The sequence below is a fragment of the Cetorhinus maximus genome, chromosome 12 (genome assembly GCF_964194155.1).
Source record: "Cetorhinus maximus chromosome 12, sCetMax3.hap1.1, whole genome shotgun sequence".
NCBI classification, from domain to species: Eukaryota; Metazoa; Chordata; class Chondrichthyes; order Lamniformes; family Cetorhinidae; genus Cetorhinus; species Cetorhinus maximus.
The window spans coordinates 26,966,398-26,988,517 of NC_135890.1; the positions used below are offsets into that span (position 1 = coordinate 26,966,398).

Below are 22,120 nucleotides of genomic sequence, written 5' to 3' on the forward strand. Positions count from 1 at the left end.
CCAGAATCGCGTGAGAGGACGTCGGGCGAGCGTCCCGGCGTCATCGTGCACTCATGCGATATTTCACTCGGCGTGCATGAAAAAGTCAGAAGTGCGCCTGCTGACAATAAAAGAGGTCAATTAAGTTCATTAACAGTACAATTGTCTCTGATTTTTCATGGCCCGTCCAACCTTACGGCTGGCGGATGGGTGAATCAAAAGATAAACTGTCATTGGCGCTCTTGTTTTCATTTCTATAAAGCTACCCTTTCAGGCAGAGACACAAAGTCTACTGAGACAATGGTTATAGGTGTTCTTCCAAACTCATCACAGGGAAGAATGGTCCATTCAGAAGTATGGCTGGGACATTACAGAAACTAATCATCTAGGCAAAAAACAACAGCCACTGTCTGTCCAGACATGAGCTAATCACTTACCTCCTGAAATCATTATGGGGAGAGAATTCACATGACCAGAAAAACCATTTTGAAAGGACACATTTATGAGGCTTCAATTGACTGCTGGTTATAATCCTTCCATACAAAGGAGGATACATTACAGCAGTCAATTGAAGCCAATGAAAAAAGATCAAAAGCATTAATTCAGTCAGTTGAAGAATGGTTCATTTTCTGGAAATACCATTCATTTTACTGTAGGAGAACGAACGGACTGTTCTAATCTCAACTTGATTACACTGCCTCATTGCACTGATTCATGGGAGATTTTAACGTGTGTTTATGTTAAGTTTGTGCAGAAAAGTGCAATGTCAGCTCTGCAAAATCAACAAATGTCTAAGGTATTTTGGCTGCATTTTTGCTGATTTCACCAATATTGGAAGCCCCATGCCATGAGGTTCTTTTGGTAGCGGGGACAGGTGGTCGTCACCAATTTTCTGAAGGTTCCAGTAACATGCAACACCCAGCCTCCTTGTATTTCAGTTGCATAATGTTCAGCTGATAGATCCAAGGAGTACCACCAACCAAGCCTCAGTGATGACTGAGCTATTTTGCTCATTATCTGGTGACCAATTAAAATTCTGAGAGCAGGAGGAAACTACACTTTCTCCAAATTTTAGAGTCAATAGTAAGTTTGAAGTTATGAAGTACAATGACTGACTCACCGAGAAACTTCTAAAACTTGCTTGATGTTATATTTCAACTGTGGATTTCGAATTCTCAATTTTCTCATGTCTTGGAAAAAGAACCTCAATTTGTAGTCCTAGATGTGCAGCAAGTTTTTTGTTCCTTCTGTTACTTTCTGTGGATTTTTAAAAAAATTGCCTGGCTGCTGCTGTTAAGTAGTTTATGTTGGTTTGTGGATGTTACTGTTTTTTTATTATTACTCTGAGCAGAATGTGTTGTAGTGAGTCAATTGATCCCCTCTCTTTCACCAAAGATGTATCTATCATTTAAACATGGAGCCTGTGTTTCTATTTTAGTTTTTTTGGGTCAATCATGGTGCTACTTTTAAGCTGATTAGATACCCCTCTTCTGGATGCAGGTGTGCCTAGACTGGCATTCATTGACTGCCTTTGGTTAAATTTGCTACTTTAGCCACCTTTGTTTGGTGTTGATTCTGTGTAATACTGTGCTTGCACAGAATTATTCTTCCAAGTTCTGTCTGGTTTGTTTCTAGCTTTTTGCTCGGGTTGATAAAAATTTAAATGTGTTGTAAATGTGTTATAATTTTGTAGCTTAGTTTCAAAAGGAGAGCATGATTTTTAAAATTGCTTAACTGGATCTCTTATTTGGGAAACAGTTTTATTTTTGTTGTAGAAACATGTATTTCATTTTGTGCTATTTAAAGAAATTGGAGTTTTAATTGGTAGCTTTGTAAAAACCGCTTACGGATGGATCACTTGCATTTTGTGAATGAATGCATCTTGATCAAAGGTTTTTATTGTTTCATTAGCCATGAGTAAGCACAAAACTTGCGTAGTCCATCGGTAAGGTTTTCCCTTGTGCCACTTTTGCTATGTTCATATTTGTGTACGTGGCACCCTTTCAGCCGTTTGTTTCATTTTCTGGCACTATTCATGCATTGCCTTTACAGCATCAAGCCATGGACATGAGTTTCCTAACATGAGTATGAGTCAACCTAAACCGGATTTCGGCTTGGTTTAGTTGAGTGCACTGGACTATTCACTTAGCGCTAACTGGTGCTACATAGTTTCAGAAGACCAGTTGGGATGCTGTTTGTCATCTCTTTGGCTGAGTGCCTAGTTTTCATGCTGTATGTACAAAACTAGATGCTGTACTTGCAACTTTTGAGCAGTTAATTGAGCAGTAGAATGCCACTCATGCATGTACAAGTTAGCTTCCAGATTTATAGGTCCCTAAAAATCCTGCCCCGAGCTGCAATTCTGTCCATGGTCGAAATGTAGGTACGTGCCCTCCATATTTTTATGATCTAACACACACACCGTTTGATGAGAACAGTTGGGGAAAATTTGGGTGTTTCCTGTGGTTCCACTTACCATATATACTCATGCAAAAGTATGCTCATGTAAAAGTTGACCCCATAATGTTTGGTCTAAAAAAAAAGCCTAATTTTTCACATAACTCATGTAAAAGTCAACCCTAATTTTTCAGGAATCGAAATCCAAAAATTTCAGAACCAAAATATAATTCTGGAGATGTTAATGATTCAATTTCATTGACAATATATAAATATTGATGAAAAGGAACCCTGGTAAGCAAATGCTCGAGACAGATGTTTAAGTTTTGTTTTTGTTTATTCAATTTATTAAAACTATCAGATAAACAATAATTAATATGAATACTTTAATATTGTTGGCTTTTACTTTATTTCATCTGTTTTGGGCCCAAATCAAACATGTATGTCAATCCTCCATATTATAACCCATGTAAAAGTCAACCCCATGACTTCTGGCCTGAAAAGTTGGACTCGAGCTAACAAAGTCTTTTTTGTAACGTAATTTCTTGTGGATTTTACCTCATACTAGTGCAGTATGGCCCCAGGTGAAGATTCTGAGCCTGTATAATTAATTACATATTCAGCAATGAATTTTGCAGCTGATTGTCCCAATGGAACAAATTTATCCGTCCACCCAGTGCTGCTAAATCTAGGTCTGAATGATCACTATTTGGAGCTGTCTGAATGAAGGTCAAAACCTAAGCCAAGCATTTCATTGTAGCCATCCTTGACGTTGGGGCTTGATCTGCATTTTGAGACATTGTGCTTTTTTAATTAAAGAGTTATTTTGCTCTGACAGTTTAATTGCTTCTGATGCTGCTGTGCCTGAAACCACCATTAGGAATAAGTTAGTGTTTCCCATAAAAGTTGGCTGCTATATTAAATCATTAATTTGGATGTGTGAAGAACGTATGAATGAGGAAGAGCATTAAGTTACAGATTATAGATTTTTCCTCCTCCATTCATTTGGGTAGTCGGTGCAGACTCGATGGGCTGAAGGGCCTCTTCTGCACTGTGAGATTCTGGGTAAAGTTCAGCCATCACAAACAGAACAACTTCCCTTCTTGTCCTGCAGTTCTTGCTTTTAACCTGGTGCATCTTGAAACAAATTTGCTTTTTTCAACACAATTTCTCGGTGTTATACTTAGTCAAGAGCCTGAATTTTGGTTCAGAGCAAGACCCTTAAATGCTAATAACATTTCTGAAGATGGCTCTTGTTTGCAGGTAGACTGTTAGAGATTGTGCCCCTTTTTGGAAGATCTTCTTTGACTTGCATTAAAAACATACTTCCATTTATTGGCCTTTAACTCTGCTTCCTTGTTTTTGTTAAAAAAAAATTAAGATGTAAAACTTGTTAAAAAATGTTAGAGTAAGAGCTCACAAGTGTTGTGAATGTATTGTGTCAAGAAGAAATAATAATTTTCATAATGTTATTGGAATTTATAGAGTAATAGCGGGGTCTGTGTCTATGAGTGCATATGTGTGGGACTTAATTGAATTAAAGGCAGCTGGTCTGAAAGCTTTGATGTATCAGAAGATAAGCTAGGTTTGAAATTTTAAGTAGGTAAACATGGGAGAAGTTTTAGAATGTAAGGTATGAAGGGAACATTTGCATTTTTAAATAAACCAGACTAGCTTGAATTCAAAAGAGGGGGTGAAATGTTTCACCTAGCCAGAAGTTAAGAAACAGTATGTTTAGCTTTCCTAAAGATTACTGGTAAAATTGGTGCTATGATAGATTTTTATTATTAGAGAGGTAAAGTCCAAAGACATAGTGAAACAATGAGAATTTGTATTCAAAGGGAAAAATATGTATAAAGGAGAGAAGGCCGTGTGTAAGGGCAGGCATTCTAAAATCTAACAAGTGTGACAAGCCTCCAGCATCTAAACCTCAAGCTGCTGTCTACAAGGAACCAAAGCTGAGAAAAACTCACTTTGAATTTGACTGTTCAGGGTATTGTGTGTTACATTGCCCGGGTCATTTAAAATCCATGTGTCTTACTGTTGCCTTAACGAAAGTGTAACTGGGAGTTAGATTAACTAGGGATTTAGAAGTTATCTTAGTAGTAATTTGAAGATCTATGTATGTACTTAAAACCATTTCTTCCATTAATAAAAGTTTAATTTAGCTTTGTAAGAAACCTATAAGCCTTGGTGGTCTTATTACTGCTGAATTCAAGGCATGTATCTCGAAATATATACAAACTGCAAAACAGTTGTGGCAGTTGTTTCAAGTTTCCCTTGGGGCTTTGAGCAGCTCAGCATTTACCATCGGCTGTGCCATAACAATTGGTATACATCCTCCTAGAGGAAATTAAGAGCTAGTTTAGGAAGCTATGTAAGGGACAAGAAGCCATAGCACGAAAGAACAATGCAGCGGATCTTTAAAAGAATGGATGCAGCTTCGTAGGCTTTGCTTGATTTTGTAAATGCATATTACTGTATCGTCAATTATATTAATTATATATAGTAATCTATGTTTGGTGTTTCATACTCAGTCTGTTCTGAGATGCTCGTTTTTTTCTCTCTTCACTATTGCGTCTCACCTAATTTCCTAAAATGGAAGCAGAGAAGGCACATTGTAAAATCAGACTCATTTTGTGCCAGAGCCTACCACTTCAGTAATCACTGAAATCTCTCACCTTTTATAGGACTATTTGTATTTTACTCAGTTAGATGAGTGCGAAATGAATCACAAAAGAATCACTGAGTAGTGGTGATGCATTGCTAAAATGTGGCCAGAAAAGCTGCAATACTAGTGAAAAAAAATTTACATGCAACAATGTGTCAAAATAAAAGCTGCATTTTCTATTGTGCTAACCAGCTAAACTATCATGATATATTCTGGAAATCTTCATATGTTTTATTGTTGAGAGTTTTGGTTTGGCTTTTTTGTCAAAATTTATTGGTGTGTAAATACTGAACCATTAATACATATTTTGTATATTTAAACAGCGACTCAGAAGACTGTCAACTAAATATAGAACTGAAAAGATCTACCCAACAAACATTGGAGAAAAGGAAGAAAATGTTAAAAAGAACAGATATAAAGACATCTTGCCATGTAAGTTTTCAAATTTGTGTTTGAAATTCAACAGTAACGAACATATTTCGTATGCTTTGAATGCTCAGGAAATTTTGAGGGCAGTTGATTTTAGTAACAACGACAGCTTTTGATGTAATAAAATGCCCAAGGCTGTTCATTGGTGTACTACAAATCCAATTTGACACTGAGCTAGATAAGGAGCTATCAGAGCAGGTAGAGTGATTTAAAAGAGGGGTAGAGGTGGAGAGGTTTAGGTAGGGAATTACAGAGCTTTAAGACCTTGACAGCTGAAAGCATGGCTACCAATGGTGGAACAATGGAAATAGGCAATGCGCAAGATGCCAGAATTGGAGAATTGCCGATATCTCGGAAGATTATGTGGCTGGAGGAGATTGGAGGTAGGGCAAGTCTGGAGGTATTTGAAAACAAGAATGAGAATTTTAAAATTGAGGCAATGCTTAACTGGGAGCAAACGTTGGCCAGCGAATACAGGTATTTATTGATGAAAAATTTACAGTACTGACAATGCAATAGAATTTTATTAGAATCTTCCCAAGTTACTTTTACCTGTTTCTGTTCACTGATTTAAAATATTACATTATATCTGGCTGTCATTATAGCTTTTCAATAATATTTTGACAATTTTTCATGTTATAATTCAGACACTTTTTTTTCTTTTAGCCTAACAGTTGTGCAGCATCAAGTCTGACATCTCAAGTTATTTACATGTTATTTTCTCATCAGTGGAACAGCTCAAATTTCAATAGGATGAGCTACTTTTTTGAGTTTGCATTTAATGATGTTTGAATGGAATGCAGTGTATTAACTTCTTTTATGTTTGTAAAGCTTTTTATTCTCTCTGCCTTCTTCACTATAGTTGACCATAGCAGGGTGAAACTTGCATTGAAAACTTCAGAACAAGATTCAGATTATATCAACGCAAATTTTATTAAGGTAATGTGTGTATTTCCTTCACACAGCATTTTATTTAGCGGAAAAAAAATTCACTATTGCATGACAAAATGACACTGTTGCAATATTTCAATGAAAGCATGTCATGCAGTTGTTACCGTGTGGTGGTTCGTGTTTAAAGCATGCTTTGTTTTGTTTCCTGTGACTGTTGCTAAAAGAAACAGTCTTTTGTTTCGCCATGATAAAAGTTAATGATGAAATTAACTGGTGCTTTTTTTATGTTTGAGTTTTGTGCTCCTTGAGGCAAGAAACAGTAACACTGTAAAGTGGAATTAACATTTTGTACACCAAATATTTGCATAAAACACTCAAGTTGGGTAAAGCATGATCGTTTACTCTGCCCGTGAAAGTGCCTTCATCTTGAGATTAAAAGGGCATTCCTCATTTTTAAATTTCCCATACTGGCCATATTATTGCATCTTGGAAATTATTGCAGGACAGTTTTGCACTTTAGGCCCATACCTTTTGGGAATCGATGCAATCTGCATTTTTTGTTAAATATTGAAAAAAAAAAATGTTATGGAAACTTGATGATGTGAAAACAGGATTATCCCAACTTCCTTTGTTCAATTGTGAAAACAGTATTGTATTTTGTAATTAAAACAGAAAATGCTGGAAATACTCAGCAGGTCAGGCAGCATCTGTGGAGAAAGAAACAGTTAGTCTTTCAAGTTGATGCCCTTTTACCAGAACACAGCAATAAGAGATCATCAACCTGAAACATTAACTCTGTTTCTCTGCAGATGCTGCCTGAGTAGGGACATAGACACATAGAAAATAGGAACAGGAGTAAACCATTCAGCCCTTTGAGCCTGCTCCGCCATTCATTATGATCTTGGCTGATCATCCAACTCAGTCGCCTGTTTCCGCTTTCTCCCCATATCCTTTGATCCCTTTCACCCCAATAGCTACATCTAACTCCTTCTTAAAAATTCACAATGTTTTGACCTCAACTCATTTCTGTGGTAGCGAATTCCACAGGCTCACCACTCTCTGGATGAAGAAATTTCTCCTCATCTCAGTCCTAAATGGTCTACCCCATATCCTCAGACTCTGAACCCTGGTCCTGGACTCCCCCACCATCGGGAACACCCTTCCTGCATCTACCCTGTCTAGCCCTGTTAGAATTTTATAGGTTTCTATGAGATCCCCCCCCCCCCTTCATTCTTTTGAACTCCAGCGAATATAATCCTGACTGACTCAATCTCTCCTCATATGTCAGTCCCACCATCCCAGGAATCGGTCTGGTAAACCTTCGCTGCACTCCCTCTATAGCAAGACTTTTCTTCCTCAGATAAGGAGACCAAAACTACACACACTATTCCAGGTGTGGTCTCACCAAGGCCCTGTATAATTGCAGCAAGACATCCCTGCTCCTGTACTCTAATCCTCTCGCTATGAAGGCCAACGTACCACTTGCCTTCTTTACCGCCTGTTGCACCTGCATGCTTACCTTCAGCGACTGGTGTATGAGGACACCCAGGTCTCGTTGCACATTCCCCTCTCTCAATTTATAGCCATTCAGATAATCTGCCTTCCTGTTTTTGCTACCAAAGTGGATAACCTCACATTTATCCACATTATAGTGCATCTGCCATGCATTTGCCCACTCACTCAGCTTGTCCAAATCACACTGAAGCATCTCTGCATCCTCCTCACAGCTCACCCTCCCACCCAGCTTTGTGTCATCTGCAAATTTGGAGATATTACATTTAGTTTCCTCATCTAAATCATTAATATATATTGTGAATAACTGGGGTCCCAGCACCGATCCCTGTGGTACCCCACTAGCCATTCGGAAGAAGACCTGTTTATTCCTACTCTTTGTTTCCTGTCTGCCAGTATTTCCTGTTCTCATGCAAAAATACTAGCTGGGATGGATGCAACTATTAACTGTTTGGACCAGTCAGATGAACTACAGAGCCCTTTTAGATCCAATAATTCACTTTGTTCACTTCTGCAGTGCTGTGATTATTTAAGTGCCAAATCTCCATCTTAATGGATTTCAGCTGCTGATTTTAAACCTACTCTCCCATACATACTGGACTCACTGCTTTTTAAACAAGTTGAACTTGGCCTAAAAGTCCAGAGTTGGGAGATAAAGTTGCTACTTAAAAGTCAGCACTGAAGGATCAAAGCAAAACAAACCAGATCAGTGTTAATAGAGATGGATAGATATGATGATGCCAATAAGTTCACCACCTTTGGAGAATTAGGGAAACCTGTATAAGACACTGTCCCATATATGATAATTGACCATTGGTACTCTCCTCTGACAAACCAAAGTCACTGACATCATACCAGGCTTCTGTTATTGCTGATCTGCAATTGTGCTATACTATTGTAGTGCTATAAATGGAGGGGTGGGAGAACAGAAGATGATGAGATGGGATGCAAGAAATAGCTAAAAGATGTTTGGGATTGGCTTCCAAAATTAATTTTTGACATACTGTTAAAATGCTTTGAATGATTCAAAATTTATTTTAAGTATCGAGATATGCTAAATAGAATCTATTGTTTTGATTTTCACTTGGGCTTATGTATACTTAGTAACTATGTATAATAGCAATGACCTTGTTCATGGGTTTGCATGTTATGCATGTGTTGTCAATAGTTTGGAAAGTAATGTATGTATCGGTTTAGAAAAGAAATTTGATGAAATGTACATTCTTGTCACTTTCCAGGGAGTTTATGGGCCCAAATCCTACATTGCTACCCAGGGTCCACTTGCAAATTCTGTTCTAGACTTTTGGAGGATGATCTGGGAATACAAAGTTGTAGTAAGTATCTTTTTGTTCTGATTAGCAGAACTTGGAACTTAATTTAATTGGCATTTTTAAAAATGAATTGAAAAGGTGCATCTACTCGGACTCGGTTAAGCTAGTTAACTGACTACTTTTTCATGTTTCCAGATAATTGTCATGGCTTGCCGCGAGTTTGAAATGGGGAGGGTAAGTTTCCTTGTTTTATTTTTCATGTGCTGTTTTAAAGGTTTTCTTTGAAAAGTACAGATGAATATTAACTTTGCAGCAGTCTCATGTCTTCTACGAAATTTGCTTCCCAACTTATGAGCAAATTTTATGAGCTCTCAAACCAAATTACTTAACCTATAGTACAGTTTTGTTTGATTTAAGCAAGTTATTTGCATTCAGGTTCCTGTTAAGGCCAGTGAAGAATGACAAGGTAATCTTCATTTTCAAGCTGCCGGGTACAATGCTGCATCTTCTCATGCTTGAGCCAGGGGAAGCAGATACACTGTTAGGAGCTATTCTCTCGTTTGCAAAAGTACAAGTGTCTGGTTCAAACTGTGAGCTTACTGGGTAGCTGTTTATTTTCACTCATTTTAAGTATTACTTTTGGTTGAAGGGAGATCAAGAAGTAAGTAGCTATAGTTATGCTTCAACAATCAATATGTGAAATAGGTTGCGCTGCAAGTTAGGTTTTTCTGAGAGGAAAACTTGTTTTATTTTTGTTTTTGTTTTCATCAGAAACTACATAATGCCACAAATAAATGTACATGCTCAATTTTAGCATTCGTATTTCCCTGTAGAAAAAATGTGAGCGTTACTGGCCGTCACATGGGGATGCAGTTCTGCGTCTTGGAGAATTTCAGATTACTTGTGTGAGTATTTTAGCTATACATAACGGATGTGTTTTGGGTGGGCGGGAATGATGGTATTTCATTTGCTAATTGACGATAAATCCTCTTTCTCTCTTGACAAAATGATCTGCATTGCTTTAATTTTTATTTTAAGCTACTTATCAGCTTCAACCTGACAGAACAATAGTTTAAATTAAAGGGGAGATAATGCAAATAAGCATTGATCTGATATTGACTTTTCTGCATTTCCCTGTATGATTTATGTCCCAGTGTGCCAAAATAAAAGAAAATAACGTACATGATTGAATTATATTTTGGTGGGGTGTGGTTTGAAGGCAGCCCTCTGTCATTCAACCCAAATAGTCAATCTTCATGTCTGAACCTGTACAATGACTATCTCAGCCAGATGTCTGAATGACCTTTGGAGCTGAGCCTAGTGCCACATATAAACACAACTTCGTCAACTGAAAATTCTGCATTAGGGTTTGAGAGTACAGTTTAGAATAGGACACAATGTTTTCTAACCTTTATTCTCCCTCGAGGAGAAGTCAAAGTTAGTTACTTCTACTTTAGCTTTCTGAGAACTTTCATTACTTGGAAACATTTGGTACCGGCTTCTCATTGCATTGGGTAAATATAAATATTAGCCTATTAGTGTTTATATTGACAGATGAGTGCCTTAGTATTATGTTGCTTTCTGTCACTATTCACCGTAAAAGTAAACTGTTATAAAAATGTTATTGTCCAAGCCTCTGATCGTTGATACAGGAATTGGAGACCAAATTGGAAAACGATGTGCTGATGTCATACTTTATTTTTCATCCTCATTAAGTTGTTCAATCCAAAAATGAGTTCTTCTAAGCTTATATTTGTAGATTTTGAATGTTGGTGTTTACTAAAAGTAATAATCTAGAGAACATGAGTACAAATCCCATTTAAATTTAACTTAAAGCAACAAAATCTGTAAATAAAAAGCTGGTATCACCAATATCGACCAGACGGCTGTCAGATTGTCGCAAAAACAAAACTGACTGGTTTATCAGGGTCACTTTTTAGGGAAGGAAACCATCTGCCCTTGTCTAGCCTAGGCTTTTATATATTTGCATTCCTTTATCAGAAATTGAAACTTAAGTGCCCTTTGAAGTGGACTACCAAATCAGTAAGTCATATCAAACCACTACAATCTGGAAAATTGCCCAGGAATGTTCTAGCCACAAGTTACAAGTCCAACCCAGGCAATGATCAATTATTGGCAAGGTGATGGAAGCAGACAATAACGGTATTAGCAAGTGGCACTTTCTCACCAATAACTTGATCAGTGCTTGGTTTGGGCTTTGCCAGAACTACCCGGCTCCAAAGCTCATTACAGCCTTGGCCCAAATATGGACAGAAGAGCCTAATTCCTGAGGTGAGATTAGAGTTACTGCTCATGACATTAAGGCAGTTTTTGACTAATTGACTAATGCAAGGTGCCCTTGTAAAACTCAAGTCATTGGTGACCCAGTGGCAGGAGTCATACCTAGCAAAAAGGACAGTAGTGGCTGGAGGCTAATCACCTGAGCCCGCAGGAGTTGTTCAGGGTAGCACCCTCGGCCCAACGATCTTTAGATCTTTTATCAGTGGCCTACCCTCCATCAACTGTTTGTAAGTGGGGTTGCTGATGATTGCATAGTGCTCAGCTCCATTAGCAATTCTTCAGATAATAAAGCAGTCCATGCCTGTGTGCAGCAAAACCTGAACAACATACCAGGCTTGGGTTTCTTTTTCTTGGGACATGGGTGTTGCTGGTTAGGCCAGCATTTTGTGTTGCCCATCGTTAATTGCTCTTGAGAAGGTGGTGGTGAGCTGCTTTCTTGAACTGCTGCAGTCTGTGTGGTGTAGGTACATCCACAGTGCTGTTAGTGAGGGAGTTCCAGGATTTTAATCCAGCAGCAGTGAAGGAACAGCGATATAGTTCCAAGTCAGAATGGTGTATGGCTTGGAGGGGAACTGGCAGATGGTGGTGTTCCCATGTATCATCTGCCCTTGTCCTTCTAGGTGGTATAGGTCGTGGATTTGGAAAGTGCTGTCGAAGGAGCATTGGATTGATGAATGGCAAGTAATTTAGCACCACACAATGTCAGGCTATGACCATCTCCAGCAAGAGTGAGCAGAACCACCTCCCCATCATATTCAATGGCATTACTATCACTAAATCTTCATCAACATCCTGGGGTTACTATTGAGCACAACCTGGATTGGAGCAGCCACATAAATGTGTTGGCTACTAAAACGAGATGAAGGCTAGGTATTTTTCAATGAGTGGCCCACCCCCAGGGTAGGTCATAAGACATAGGAGCAGAAGAAGGCCATTCGGCCCATTGAGTCTGCTCCGCCATTCAATGAGATCATGGCTGATCTGATAATCCTCAACTCTATTTTCCTGCCTTTTCCCCATAACCCTTGATTCCCTTACTGGTTAAAAATCTACCTATCTCCGCCTTGAATATACTTAATGACCCAGCCTCTACAGCCCTCTGTGGTTAAGAATTCCACAGATTGACTACCCTGTGAGAGAAAAAATTCCTCCTCATCTCTGTTTTAAATGGGTGCCCCCTTACTCAGATTATGCTCTCTGGTCCTAGACTCTGTCACAAGGGGAAACAACCTCTCAGCTTCTACCCTGTCAAGCCCCACTAAGAACCTTATATGTTTCAATAAGGTTGCCTTTCATTTTTCTAACTCTAATGAGTACAGGTCCAACCTCTCCTCAGAAGAAAATCCCTCCATACCTGGGATCAACCTAGTGAACCTTCTCTGCTCCCAATGCCAGTATATATTTCCCTGGATAAGGAGACCAAAACTGTTCACAGTAGTCTAGGTGTGGTCTAACTAATGCTTTGTATAGTTTTAGCAAGGCTTCCCTATTTTTATACTCCATTCCCTTTAAAATAAAGGCCAACATTCCATTTGCCTTCCCTATTACCTGTTGAACTTGTATGCTAGCCTTTTGGGATTCATGCACGAGGACTTCCAGATCCCTCTCTGCTGCAGCCTTCTGCAGTCTTTCTCCATTTAAATAATATTCAGCTTCTCTATTCTTCCTGCCAAAGTGCATAACCTCACATTTTCCCACATCATATTCCATCTGCCAAGTTTTTGCCCACTTACTCAACCTGCCTGTGTCCCTCCTGTAGACTCCTTGTGTCATCCTCACCACTTGCCTTCCCACCTATTTTTGTGTTATCCACAATCTTGGCGATAGTACATTCACTTCCCTCATCCAAGTCATTAATATATATTGTAAAAAATTGCGGCCCCAGCACTCATCCCTGTGGCACTCTACTAGTTACTGGTTGCCATTCCAAATATGCCCTCCTTATCCCAACACACTGTCTTCTATTAGTTAATCAATCCTCTATCCAGGCTAACATAGTACCCTCAACACCATGGACTCTTATCTTATTAAGTAGCCTTATGTGCCTGGAATATGATGAGAGTACTCCTCGTGTCACAGCTCCAACAGCACTTGAAGTTTGACATCAGCCAAGACACAGCAGCCTGTTTGATCAGCACTAGCTAAACATCCATTCCCTCCACCATTGGCGAACTGTGGCTGCAGAGTGTATTATCTATAGATAGATATAGGTGAGGTCTCTAGGATGGAGGATACATGCCAGGCTTGTGTTGCAGATCCATATGTGCTATGCTAGCTAAAGGCTCCTTGGATTAGAGTGTCCCGGGTGCCCCTGCTTCCCTGGAGCATGCCCGGGTCAGCCTGTGCGCGTTGATCCTTGGACTCACTGCTGGACTCATTGTGCTCAGCCCCAGCCACTCCATTTACATCTCCTTCATCCACAGCGTCCCCCCTTTGCAGAGCTAGATTGTATAGAGCACTGCATGCAAACACTATCAGCGACACTCGATCAGGGGGTTACTGGAGTGCGCCCCCGGAACGGTCCAGGCTTCTGAAGTGATTTTTAAGACCGATGGCTCTCTCCACCACAGCCCTTGTGGAGGCATGACTTCTGTTATACTGCTCAACTCCAGTTCTTGGATGGCGGAGAGGCGTCATGAGCCACCTTCTGAGGGGATAGCCCTGGTCTCCCAGCAACCAAGCATCCAGCCGGGCTGGATCACTGAAGAGCCCAGGCACCTCTGAGTGTCTGAGGATGTAGGTGTCGTGGGAGCTGCCTGGGTACCTTGCGCTGACTTGCAGGATCTGCATCCTGTGATCACACATTATCTGCACGTTCATGGAATGGAAGCCCTTCCTGTTGGCGAAGGCACTGGGCTCCCCTGCTGGTGCCTTGATGGCCACATGTGTGCAGTCTATGGCACCCTGGATGCGGGGGAAGCCAGCAATCGCTGCAAAGCCCCTGGCTCGCTGTGTCTGGCTGGCTGGCTTCGTCCCAGCAGTATTGGATGAAGGTCAGTGCACGCCTGAACAGAGTGTTTGTGACCTGCTTGACAAGTGTGGATGGCCGATTGGGAGATACCGCAGAGATCACCCACTGGGCCCTGGAAGGAGCCGGAGGCATAGAAGTTGAGGGCAGCTGTGACCTTCAGAGACACAGGCATGGGGTGTCTACCCGCACAGTTAGCTGAGATCTCTGGACCAATCACCTGCAGATAGTGTTGACTGTCTCCCTTGACAGATGGAGCCTCCTTCGGCACTGCACCTCAGACATATTGAGGTAGGTGCTTCGCGCTTTGTATACCCTGGCAGCAGGATAATGGCGTTCTCTGTGGCCCCTTGCCCCTTGGACTACCTCTTGGCCCTGGCCTCCTCCCCCTTCTAGCCCTCCCTTCCTCCTCAGATGAGGTGCCTCCAGTGGAGAGATCACCTCCCATTCCCAGGCTCAGGGAGGCTTGCTGAAACCTACAGGCCCCAAAACAAACCCTCACTGAAAAGTGCTGACCTGAAGGTTATCAGTGGAGTCCAAGCAGCTGCTATGCGTTTGACATTTCTCCACCTCACACATGCAACTTTCAATAACTTCTGAGCACTTACTATTAAATGTCTGGATTTGCAAAAACAATGATCCCTCTTTCCTGCCCGTGGATGAGCTTCATTTAAGTTTCGGAGAGCCTGCCCTTTGCACCCTTGCGACGAGCTGAATATCGCACGGGCGCCTTAAAATCCACGACAGCTGGAACCTCAACTACCTTAATTGGCCCGGTAATTACTGGCAGGCATGCAACGGATATCGCCGCGTGCCCGCCCAGTGAAATATCACGATGGTGCGCAGTGACGTCGGGATGTGTGCCTGACGTCACCGTGCGTCACTTGATGCGTCGGTGTGCGGGTCCTGCCCCCTGCACACCGACGGAAAAGTTCTGCCCTCGGAGTATATACTACAAATGAATGGAATTACAATTCTTCCATTTATGCTCCAAATCATGTAAAACAGCTGTAACTTCATAGCAGTGGACTGATTTGACTGAATTGTTAGTTAATCGAAGCCCAAAACACAAACTGAAACATGAGATGCTTTTTTTCAGTTCCTTCTAAGCCATGTGGCCATGCAGCCACCCAGAAGTTCTTGCACAGGCCGAGCATGTTTAAGTTACCAGGCATGTGCAGCTGCGCAAAAATACTTTTAAGGGCTCATATACTTAAATGAATAGTCCCTGCACAACAAAAATTGAGAATCCGTTTACAGCACAAGGATTATTGATAAGGTTGTCCTGGACTATGGAAAGTACCCCTCCCGATCGCACCTCCATCACTAGGATTGTGTAACCAAAGAATCCATTTCCTTAATTGATGTTTGGAAGGTTTGTTGTTTGTATCAGCATTCTAATATACAGATGTTAACTGGTGCTAAAATGTTTTAAGTTAATAACATTCAGAAGTCATTTTATTTGAAATCAGCTGCTTTGTACTGATGGAATCAGTAGAACTGTATGACCTTGTTAAATGCTCAAGGCATAGCTTTGCCACTGCTTCAGGCAAACTACCTCACTGTCACTTCTTGATGTCCTTCACACTGCTAAATGTCTAATCCCATTGGTTATCCTATTCACATGGGAGAAGGAGTGTATAAAATGTAGTGAAATACCATCTCCACCTCGCAACCTGCCCAGATTACCTTTCTTCTGTCTGCAATCAGGCCCAGATCTCCTGAATCATGTCGACTGCTGGCACATTTTGTAATTCTCCAGCATCCATAACCATGACCATAAGACATAGGAGCAGAAATTAGGCCATTCGGCCCATTGAGTCTGCTCCGCCATTCAATCATGGCTGATAAGTTTCTCAACCCCATTCTCCCGCCTTTTCCCTGTAACCTTTGATCCCCATACCAATCAAGAACCTATCTATCTCGGTCTTAAATACACTCAATGACCTGGCCTCCACAGCCTTCTGTGGCAATGAATTCCATAGATTCACCACTCTCTGGCTAAAGAAGTTTCTCCTCATCTCTGTTCTAAAAGATCTTCCCTTTACTCTGAGGTTGTGCCCTCGGGTCCTAGTCTCTCCTACTAATGGAAACATCTTCCCCACGTCTACTCTATCCAGGCCTTTCAGTATTCTCAGTATTCAATATATCCACATTGAACTCTTACAGACACTCTTCATGTTCGTAAATAATCCAGTTTGTATGCCATTTGGGGTCCCCTGTGTTGGCATTTTGATCTGGAACATGATGGCCTCAGGTAGTTTCCAAGGGATCAGTCATTTGAAAATTTATCTCGTCCTTCCTTTAGTAAACATACAGTATCTGAGATAATGCTGACTTTAATGTCACCTGATCTTTCAGGAAAGGCTATATGAAAATTGAATTTTTTGGAGCTGATATCCTTAAGTTGAGTTTGCATTGATTCAGGATACTTGACCCAACATTCCCCTGTTATATGCCTTGGCCTCCCCATATCTTCATTTATCTCCACCCACAACCTTTGTCCGGACGTTTATCCTATAATAGATTTCATCACTAAGTTCTCCTATCATCATTATCCTGGGAGTTACCACTAATCAGGAATTGAACTGGACCAGCTACATAAATATTGTGGCTACAAGTGCAGGTCAGGGACTGGGAATTCTGAGGCGAATGATTCACCTCCTGACTCCCCAAAGTCTGTCCATCAGAAGTCAGGAGTGTGATGGAATACACTCCATTTGCCTGGATGAGTGCAGCTTCAACAACACTCAAGAAGCTGGACACCATCCGGACAAAACAGCCTGCTTGATTGGCACCACGTCCACCACCTTCAACATTCACTCCCTCTACCCACCATTGCATGGTGGCAGCAGTGTGTGTACCACCTACATGATGCAATGCATCAACTCACCAAGGATCCTTCAACAGCACCTTCCAGACCTGCAACCTCTATTACCTGGAAAAACAAGGACAGCAGGATGCATGGGAACACCATCACCTGTGAGCTCTCTTCCAATTCGCACGCCTTCTTGACTTGGAAATGTATTGTTGTTCCTTTACTGTCGCTGGGTCAAAATCCTGGAATTTTCTCTCTAATGGCACTGTGGGTATACCTATTCCACAAGGACTGCAAGTGGTTCAAGAAGGCTTTCTCAAGGGCAGTGAATGGGCCTTGCCAGCGATGCCCACATCCCAAGAATGAATTGAACAAAAATTCCTTGCAAATGCTGATTGTTGAATTATTGCCAGTTTTTTTTGCTGTGGATTGTAGTAATTGGATTGTCCAAGCTCAGCTTGGCTAGGGCCGTTGGTTATTGAACAGGACACTTTATTCTTGTTGATGTGAGCTTAATTCAAATTTGGATCTGAATTGGTGGTATTGTAATCAAATTCATTGCCCTGCTCAAATTATGATGCTACTCACACACAAACATCTGAGAGCTTTATAAAGTGAACTATAATAGTTGACTGCAAACAGGTGGGAAGAAGGCACTGTCCAAAAGGTTAGATAAAGACAAGACTAGGTAAGCTGTTTTTGAGAGTACCAAAATTAAGTAACTTAAGACAGCACAGTGGCTGAAAGAACACCCATAAATCAGGGAGCAGGAAGCAGTATAATCCAAAACTCAAAGTGTATGCTTGGATATACAGGGAGTGAAAATTATTGATGCAGATTAGTATGGAGAAGTTGAAGTCATTTTGTTGGAGCCTGGCAAGGGCAGGAGTGATAGAAAGTATGGGACTTTGTGGGTGCAGTCGTGGAATTCTGAGAAAGTTGCAAATTATGTAGATAAAACTAGGAGAATGTTTGAGAGGTGGAGAAATTCAGCTACAGAGGGAGAGGTAAAGGCAGGGATAGACTGAAAATGTAATAAAAGTGGTTTTGGGAACCGGATATAAGAGAATGAAGCTTGACTCCAGGTCAAGTAGTATTCTGACGTTCTACACCTCTGAACTTTGTCTGAGAAGACAGCCTGGGTGTTAAATTGGAATCCAGGTCTAGGATACACAGTTGTGTGTGAGATCTGAAGAGAATGGTGGTCCAGCATTAATGGGATGTGGCAGCATTGTTGGGAGGTGGGGAGGGAGGGCAGCAAGGTGTAGCTGCCTTGTTGACAGCGCTGAGGAGATTGTGCCCCAATCTGTCTTTTGAGAATCATGAGGCCCCACTTATTCATATCCATCAGCCTCATCTGGAGCCCGAGTTCAGCTCCCTCACTCTTAGCAGAACTTTCTCCATTGCCAGTCAGTTCCTGCCTCAAAGTATTTAAGCACAAATTTTCTGTTTTGTAAAATTAATTGATGTAAATGTGAATGGGGGTGGGTGGGGTGGGGGAGGGGAGTTTACAATTTCCGGATGTACATTCTGGCATTTGCCAGGAATGTCAAAACAGAAAATTTACCTCATTGCACCATTCATGAAAATAAGTTCTTCTAAAATAATGTCCTCCATAGAACACCCAAAAGTTGATTTTTTTTTTAGATTTCAAATTTTTATACAATTTTTGACTGAAAATATATTTAGAATAGAAATTAGTGCCTTAAAGTATCTTAACAATGGGGTTTCTTTTTTTCCCCCGCAGCTTTTTGGAAATGTATTGGCTCAGCAGCTCGTTGAAAATAACGTTGATTATTCAATTTAAATACAAATCAGAGTTGTCTGACATAAAGCTTTGAGAATTTGATCTTGGCTTGCTTTTAACATCTATTATTGAAAGCAAATAAATTCCATACCCTCACAGGACCTGGGGACCCAACTTTCTGTTTGAGATTGCATTCTATGAAATTTTCCAAACTGCACAGTAATGCAAATTCCATCTAACCTTTTGAGGCCTGGCTTTTGGGACAGATTAAGGTCTTGAAATGAAAACTTTAATATACAAAAGAGAATTCAATGTGTGCACAGAATCACGCTATTGCAAAATATAATTTTTGATATCAATTTTATTTAAAGCAGCTGCAACTTGCATGTATATTGCATCCTTAATATAGAAAATGTTCCGAAGCACTTCATAGACATAATGAGAAGTAAATTGACACTGAGACAAAGGTAATATTTGGAGAGGCAACCAAAAGCTTGGTCAAAGAGATGAGTTTTAAAGAGGGCCTTGAAGAAAGAAAGGCAGAAGGAATTAGAGGAAATTTTCAGAGCATTGGGTGTGTGGCAGAAGGCATAGCTATTGATGATTGGCTAATTATAGTGGGGGTTGGGTTGCACAAAAATGCAGATTGAAGAGAACAGAGCTTTGAGGGAATGGCTGTAGGAATGGAGGAAGTTCCAATGATGGGATGGGTGGGGGAAGACCCTGAAGAGTCTTATACATAAGGTTGAAATATTTAACCTGTAGCTAGTATAGGTCAGCTGGGATGGGTGAGTGGGACTTGATAGACAATGGATGTCAGAGGTTTGCTTCATTATTTGGATATTAAATTTTTCAATATTTGAAAAAACAGTCATTTGTTTATTAGAGTATCAAGTGTTTTGATAGGTTCATAACAAGCTGTGATGATTAAAAGTGGGCAGTTTTTCTATTAGAAAATGGAAATTGCAGGATTTTTTTGTTGTGAACATTTTGCATTGCGAATTGGAAACACATGAAGTAAGATTAGTGTGTACAGGAAACATGCACTGGATTTTTATACCCATTATAAATGAGTAGTCACTTACATTTGCCTTGCTGCAATGTCATGGCCTCTAGACTGATGCAGAATCTACAGTTTGTAAGTGTGACTAGCGGTTACATTGAAGAAAATCAGGTATACACATTACTGCGTATTGATGAGACAAGTTGGCTTTGATATTTTCTAATGCAAAACCATTAGTGCTCATCTTAAAAGAACCACTTCCTGTTACCTGTGAGGTTTTGGTCTGCTGAAATTGGCTGATTCTCAGTTATTCTTTTGGTTGGCTGGAGGTAGACTGCTCACCCTGAACCTGTGAACCTCAGTGCTTAGCACTGCATTTGTGTATAAAGCTAGTTTAATTTTTTGTCTCTGACCAATCATCACAGTAAAGAAAGGCGGTAGAAGTCGAACTGTCAAAATGATTGCCATGTGCTACTTATACTGAAGGTTAAATAGGTCAGGCCACCACAGTTTTTCTGGGTTCAGTGAGATAGAGATGAATGCAGAGGGTTCCTTGGCAGTTAAGCAAAAGCTTTCATACAAATATTGTAATGTAGTATGGTGGTTACAGTTGTAGTTGTAAAATAGAATTCAATATGGTAAGTTGTGGACTGGCAAAATTGGGTGATGTTAGGAAAGTATAATAATTCTCAATATTATTGTGATTTATTGTAAAAGTAGGTTAATAGTGGGGTTTGGATAGTTTGTGTGTGTGTGTGTGTAGGATTTAATTGAATTGGAGACAGCTGGTCTGGAGGCTTTGATTCATCAAAAGAAGCTAGGTTTGAAATGCTAAATACGTAAACATGGCTGAAGTTTTAGAATATGAGGTGAGGAGAATTTGCATTTTTAGATAAATCAGGATAGTTTAAATTTCAAAGAGATGGTAGGATGTTACACCTAGCCAGAGAAGCTTGGCCAAGCAGTGTGTTTATTTTTCTCACAGGTTACTGACAATATTAGCACCATGAATAGATTTATATTATGAGAAAGGTAAAGTTCCAAAGACATATGGGAACAATGGAATTTGTATTAAAAGGGAGAAACATGTGTAAAGGGAAATGAGGCAATGTGTCAGGGAAGACATTGTAGATCTATCAGAAGTGTGAAAAGCCTCCAGTGTTTGTGCATTAAGCTGCTGTCCACAGAAACCAAAGCTGGGGAAAGCCACTTTGTATTCTACTGTCTGGGGTATTGTAGTGACTTGTCTGGATCTGTTTAAATCTATTTTTTTACTGCTACCTTAATGGGGGTGTAACTGGAAGCCACATTAATTAGGGGTTTTAGGAGTTATTATAGTAATTTGTAGACCTATGTATGTTCTTTACTGACTGACCATCAGGATTGTATTGTATTTCCTTGATGTCTGCCTGTATAATGGCAATTCTGGTCGTAACAGTATTTTAATGGTTTTTTTAACAAAGAATCTAGAGGGAGGAACACAACTGAGCTCAAATAAAAGAGCCTTTTCTGTAGTCCTGTGAGATGTGGACAATGCTTTTATGAATGTTATTGCTGGATTTGCAAAGTTATCCACGAGTGCCAGCCTTTTCTATTCTTAAACATTGTGATGTTTTTATGGTTAATGGTGCTTGAAATTGCTGTTTTACAGGAAAATTAATATCTTAACCATGTCTAAACTTAGAAAGGTGTTATTTTGAGCTTTGCAAGCTACTGAATGTTGTATATAACATTTTGCATTTACAATTCACATAGATATATTTGTACAGAAAGCAACATCGTGGCTCAACATTTTCATTTATGCCCTTCATTGCATGCCATTTTTTCCCAGCTACTTTCTGTAGCTGTAGGATCCTCTCCCATGAAGCTTTCCACAGTCACTGCTTACTGATTTTTTTTTTTCTTTTGCCCTTCCAGGAGGCAGAACAAGCAAGAAATGACTATTTTATAAGGACTCTATTAGTGGAATTCCAGAATGTGAGTGTTGGTCCAGTGTAAGCAATAGATCTAGACTAACTTTTCTGATATAATTTAATTTTACTACATTTGGCCAGTGGTAAAAAGTAATGCATTTGCATTTCATCTATCATAGTGATTTCCTACCTGGGGGTTCTTGTTTGAACTATGACTGAA

At 40.2% G+C, this 22,120-nt stretch overlaps 1 protein-coding gene across 6 annotated transcripts in view; it reads left to right on the forward strand.

Moving 5' to 3' along the window:
* Nucleotides 1–22,120, forward strand: part of LOC144687324 (tyrosine-protein phosphatase non-receptor type 12-like) — a 113,503-nt gene that overhangs the window by 39,471 nt on the left and 51,912 nt on the right. For all 6 annotated transcript variants that reach the window (XM_078553276.1, XM_078553275.1, XM_078553274.1 and 3 more), the window contains 6 exons: nucleotides 5,371–5,479; nucleotides 6,339–6,415; nucleotides 9,118–9,213; nucleotides 9,346–9,384; nucleotides 9,984–10,055; nucleotides 21,905–21,964. In XM_078553276.1, the coding sequence (XP_078409402.1) occupies nucleotides 5,371–5,479; nucleotides 6,339–6,415; nucleotides 9,118–9,213; nucleotides 9,346–9,384; nucleotides 9,984–10,055; nucleotides 21,905–21,964 (453 nt within the window). The remainder of the gene's footprint in view (nucleotides 1–5,370; nucleotides 5,480–6,338; nucleotides 6,416–9,117; nucleotides 9,214–9,345; nucleotides 9,385–9,983; nucleotides 10,056–21,904; nucleotides 21,965–22,120) is intronic.